Below are 6,000 nucleotides of genomic sequence, written 5' to 3' on the forward strand. Positions count from 1 at the left end.
TCTTTGTGTCGTTTGAATTTCGTTGTGGGCTGTTGGAACATTCCCGCGAGCAATAATGTGTGTTTGCAAGTTGGCGAAATACTAGCCGCCCTCCTGTGGAGTTTAACTAACTTCATTATTTCTGAATTGAAGTGCACCAGCGGAATCTTCTGCCTTTTGGCCGTTAACGTTCCGGTAACCTGCCCTGGCCGTTGACGTAAATTCAGGCAGTGTATTTTCCTCGTCGTGTTGTGGCTGTGCAGCACGGCGTGATGTTTGACAGCTGAATGTGTAATTCGTTGTGCGCGCCGATACCTTCTGCGTCGTTCCATTGAACTCCCTGTTGTGTGCTGGTCGGGTGGAGCGGAAGTTATCCTGTCGCCTGGTCCGTTGACTGTCTGGCGGTTGGGTTGCCGTCGGACTGAGAATTGTTGGGCCGACTGCCTGTCTCACCTAAGCGAGCGCTAGTGTTTGAATTCCAGGCCGACCATTGGAAACTTCCGAGCGCCGTTTGATGTGCTGCCTTTTCTTATTTGTCCTTGTTAATTGTTTATGTATGGCTTCTAATCGATTTTAAATTAAAGTTGTTTTGCCCCTAAGGCGTAAGATTGAATGGCGTATTTAGCCGGGAATTAAGTTCTAAAATTAATGGTTGGCTTGCTCCGTTTTTAATATTTTCTTTACTTTTGCAATGTTTGTCAAATGAATAAAGTAGTTTGTTCGAGTGCAACTGGCAACCACTCATTTTGGCCGCTTTCCATAAACTAAACTATCTGTCCTGTTCTGCGGGTGTAGCAGAGGATCTCAGTAGCCTCTTTTGGCTTTGGGAATTTCATAGAGTGGGAGCTCAGTAAATGCCCTAGAATCCTACAACAGACGAACGTTAGAAAAATTAATCTGTAGTGATGTGCATTCGTTCCTTTAAACACTTCTTATAAAGAAGTGTGACCTAATATGTCGATTCAACAGTGAACACTTATTTGATTGTCTGAGCTACAATGGGTGTCTTTCGGATGTCTTTCAGGTCATAATTTTTTAGTATATCTTATACGTTGTAATACTATTTAGATAACCAAGAGACTATTCCTGTTGATTGCCTTTCTATCCTGTTGATTACCTTTCTATCCTGTTGATTACCTTTCTATCCTCTTTTGATCCCTTTTATTGAAACTTGAAACACTGTACACTATAAACTATTGGTAACATATCTTTTTCGTATGCAAACTGCAGTTTCCTAGAAGCCTAGAAATAATTCGAAATCTACCATTTTTCTTACCTCTAACTAAGTAAACTTATGTATTGTTTGTCTCAGGTATGTGATATGGCCGAACCGAGACGGCCCTGCCCAAGTGTGCAAAAAGTGTAACACATGTAAGTGCCTGTTCCAGGGGCACCAAACGCTGAGGGTACCATTCATCACTTTATTACCATTCATCGATTTATTAATTTGTACTCAAAGATACTGTATTTTACCTGGAAACATACGCAAAAGATTCGTTTTATACGACTCACATGTTTAACTGCACCCTCCTCGAGCATGAATTCAAATTACTGACATTGTCAAAGATTTTTCGAATACTAAAGATCAGAAAGTTTATTTTGATTTTCTGTAAATATTTGTCTCATTTTTAAAGCTGAATGACAGATTGCGTGCTTTAATGTAATTCGGATGGAAGGTGTCACAGCGATATAGATTAATAATATTTTCTCGAATTTCTTTCAACAGGTTAAATGTCTCCGAGCTTTCGAACGAGTGTTCCTTCGTCATTGTCAAGTGTTGACAGTCACCATTTGACAAAGACCGAGCAGCATTCGTCCGAAGGCTAATGGCTGTGTAGCCCATGGAAGCGGCTGGCAGCTCGACAGCTCGAAATAGTCACCACATGTCAGTGACAGAACAGGACTCGACCAAAACCTCATCGGTATTTATCCAAACCAAGGGCCAATAACCTTTATATAATTTTATTTGTTTTAGTCTTGCACGTGCCATAATAAATGAAGACTGTTCAAAATGTGTTTATGTGTAAATCCTAACACAATATTGATAACCCAATACATTTTTGAATATTTGGGATGGATAAGCTAGTTAGTTCGGGGCACTATTATAGTATCTACGTGATGACTGGGTGTTGTGTGATATCCATAGGTTAGTTAGGTTTAAGTAGTTCTAAGTTCTAGGTGACTGATGACCATAGATGTTAAGTCCCATAGTGCTCAGAGCCATTTGAACCAGCCATAGTATCTACACCCCGGAAAGAGACTGTCTCTGGGCTGACACATTAACTGTGTAGTTGCAGGAATCTACGTTATACACTCCTGGAAATTGAAATAAGAACACCGTGAATTCATTGTCCCAGGAAGGGGAAACTTTATTGACACATTCCTGGGGTCAGATGCATCACATGATCACACTGACAGAACCACAGGCACATAGACACAGGCAACAGAGCATGCACAATGTCGGCACTAGTACAGTGTATATCCACCTTTCGCAGCAATGCAGGCTGCTATTCTCCCATGGAGACGATCGTAGAGATGCTGGATGTAGTCCTGTGGAACGGCTTGCCATGCCATTTCCACCTGGCGCCTCAGTTGGACCAGCGTTCGTGCTGGACGTGCAGACCGCGTGAGATGACGCTTCATCCAGTCCCAAACATGCTCAATGGGGGACAGATCCGGAGATCTTGCTGGCCAGGGTAGTTGACTTACACCTTCTAGAGCACGTTGGGTGGCACGGGATACATGCGGACGTGCATTGTCCTGTTGGAACAGCAAGTTCCCTTGCCGGTCTAGGAATGGTAGAACGATGGGTTCGATGACGGTTTGGATGTACCGTGCACTATTCAGTGTCCCCTCGACGATCACCAGTGGTGTACGGCCAGTGTAGGAGATCGCTCCCCACACCATGATGCCGGGTGTTGGCCCTGTGTGCCTCGGTCGTATGCAGTCCTGATTGTGGCGCTCACCTGCACGGCGCCAAACACGCATACGACCATCATTGGCACCAAGGCAGAAGCGACTCTCATCGCTGAAGACGACACGTCTCCATTCGTCCCTCCATTCACGCCTGTCGCGACACCACTGGAGGCGGGCTGCACGATGTTGGGACGTGAGAGGAAGACGGCCTAACGGTGTTCGGGACCGTAGCCCAGCTTCATGGAGACGGTTGCGAATGGTCCTCGCCGATACCCCAGGAGCAACAGTGTCCCTAATTTGCTGGGAAGTGGCGGTGCGGTCCCCTACGGCACTGCGTAGGATCCTACGGTCTTGGCGTGCATCCGTGCGTCGCTGCGGTCCGGTCCCAGGTCGACGGGCACGTGCACCTTCCGCCGACCACTGGCGACAACATCGATGTACTGTGGAGACCTCACGCCCCACGTGTTGAGCAATTCGGCGGTACGTCCACCCGGCCTCCCACATGCCCACTATACGCCCTCGCTCAAAGTCCGTCAACTGCACATACGGTTCACGTCCACGCTGTCGCGGCATGCTACCAGTGTTAAAGACTGCGATGGAGCTCCGTATGCCACGGCAAACTGGCTGACACTGACGGCGGCGGTGCACAAATGCTGCGCAGCTAGCGCCATTCGACGGCCAACACCGCGGTTCCTGGTGTGTCCGCTGTGCCGTGCGTGTGATCATTGCTTGTACAGCCCTCTCGCAGTGTCCGGAGCAAGTATGGTGGGTCTGACACACCGGTGTCAATGTGTTCTTTTTTCCATTTCCAGGAGTGTATATTGACGGGAAAAAATTACAGTGCGAAGAAGGAGTTGTCCGACGTAAACGAAAGTTGGTAGACGTGTTTCTACATTATAAAGATGATGTCTATTCAAATTTCGCGTCTTCGCATAAAAGTGACTCTATTAGCGCTACTCTGAGAACGCAAATAAGGTTTTCTTCAAATACATGCAATACCGCTCGTGAGCGTTGGTTACCTTTGAGTTTGGACGAGGTAAGTTGATGTTAGTGAAGAATGTCTTTAAGACGACGTAGTTGGCATTATCAACACCTCATTCAGTTTGAACGAGGTCGTGTGATATTGCAAAAAGACGTGGTAGGAATGTAGTCACTGAATACGATTGCTGACAACGGTGGTCACGAGAATGTCCGGTGGTAAGTAGACTGGACACCAGACGGCTACGTGGAAATATCGAGAGGGAGAACCATGGTATTCGGCGTATGGCAGTGGCGCATCGTACTGCATCTGCAGGAGCAATCTGAGCAGCGGCTGGCACCACTGTGACACAACGACCTGTCACAAATTGGTAACTTCAAGGACAGCCCCGAGCCAGATGCCCTGTAGCACGCATTTCACTGACCCCAAACCACCACCATTTGCGACTTCAGTGGTGTCAAATATGAGCTCATTGTAGGTCAGTTTCGGGATCTTTTTTGTTTCCTGACAGCTGTTCCTGCCTCTGTGCCAATGGTGGCCATGTGTTCGTTACAAGGTGGGTCTGCAACCAGCCTGCCTGCATACTAGACGCACTGGACCTACACCTGGGGCTATACTCTGGGTTGCGATTTCATATGACAGTAGGACCACTGTTGTGGGTACCCCACGCACCCCGACTCCAAATTTTTACACCAATCTGGTGATTCGTCCTGTTGTATTGTCACTCATGAACAACATCACAGGGGGTGTTTTCCAACGGGGTAATGCTCACTCACTGACCGCTGTTGTAACCCAACATGCTCTACAGTGTCGACATGTTGCCTCGGCCTGCCCAATCACCAGATCTGTCTCCAATCGAGCACATAGGGAACATCATCGGATGAAAGCTTCACTGTCATCCACAAACGGTAATAACCGATCCTGTATTGACCGACCAAGTGCAATGGGCGTAGAAATCGATCCCACAAATTGCCATCCGACACCTACGCAACGAAATGCAAAGATATTTCCACACTTTCATTGAACAATATGACTGTTACACCGGTTATTAATGTACCAGCGTTTCACATTTGCGGGTCAGTATCTTACGCTTACATTAACCTGTGATTTTGCAATGTCAATCATTGAAATATGTTACCGAGACTTACATATTCCCTAAATTTCGTTACTCCACATAATAATTATTTTATGGCACTGCGATTTTTTCCGTCTGCATATACTGCGGGGTAAAAGTTTATATTGAGTGAGTGAGTAAGAGAGAGGTAGAGAGAGAGAGAGTATGTGCGTGAGTGTGTTAACACACCTGACTCCAGATGGCGTTGTTGGTAGAATCGAAGTGATCTAGTTTTTGCCTGAACCACAACTCCTCGACACCAGCCCTGGAGATGACGGGTGGTGGTCGGAGCTTCCTTTGCATCCAGTCATATGTGGGGCGGCGCCGTGGGCGGTTGTCCGTGGAAGCGGTGGTGCAGACCGCCAGCAGCATCCAGAGGGCGACCACAAGTAGCAGAGCTCTGACCGGCACCTGCAGGAAACGTGGCATTCTTAGCAGTGCTGCGCTACGGTGTGCATAACACGCTGTCACACGAAAGCGAACGGATAACTGTCGTGGCATGGTGATGAAATAACGTGGGAGCTCTATTATTGTACCAATGTACGTATGCGTAAAGTGCAAGTATGGGGGCAATATCTTTACTTATATTGCTACCGGGAGTCTGTTCATCTACATATACCACTTTCAGTGTATTTATCCACCATTCCACTCTCGGATACCGTGTCAGAAAAACGAATAATTAATTATTTCTGTGTGTGCTCTGATTGCTCTTACTTTATCACGATGGTCTTTACTCGGTAAGTAAGTGGTAGTTAACAAAATATTCGGAAGAGAAAGTTGGGAACTGAAATTTTGTGGAACAAACTCCCCACAACGTAAAAGTCTTTAATGATAGCCATCCCAACTCGCTTATCATAACCTTGAACCTCTGTCCCCTTCACCGATGTCTTCCTCCATCCTGACTGGTAAGGATCTTCTACAGCACAGTAATACTACAGGAGACAACAGGCAAGTGTAGTGTGCGATGTCTCTTTAATATATCTCTTGGATCTTGTGGGTGTTCTACCAACGA

General features: G+C 46.6%; 1 protein-coding gene across 1 annotated transcript in view; it reads right to left on the reverse strand.

Moving 5' to 3' along the window:
• The window catches only part of LOC126188488 (putative serine protease K12H4.7), an 83,071-nt gene extending 77,654 nt beyond the window's left edge, over positions 1-5,417 (reverse strand). Inside the window, exon 1 of the mRNA XM_049930091.1 lies at positions 5,178-5,417. Within this exon, the coding sequence (XP_049786048.1) occupies positions 5,178-5,417 (240 nt within the window). The remainder of the gene's footprint in view (positions 1-5,177) is intronic.
• Between the last annotated feature and the right edge of the window lie 583 nt (positions 5,418-6,000).

This window comes from Schistocerca cancellata, chromosome 5 (genome assembly GCF_023864275.1).
Source record: "Schistocerca cancellata isolate TAMUIC-IGC-003103 chromosome 5, iqSchCanc2.1, whole genome shotgun sequence".
Classification (NCBI taxonomy): Eukaryota; Metazoa; Arthropoda; class Insecta; order Orthoptera; family Acrididae; genus Schistocerca; species Schistocerca cancellata.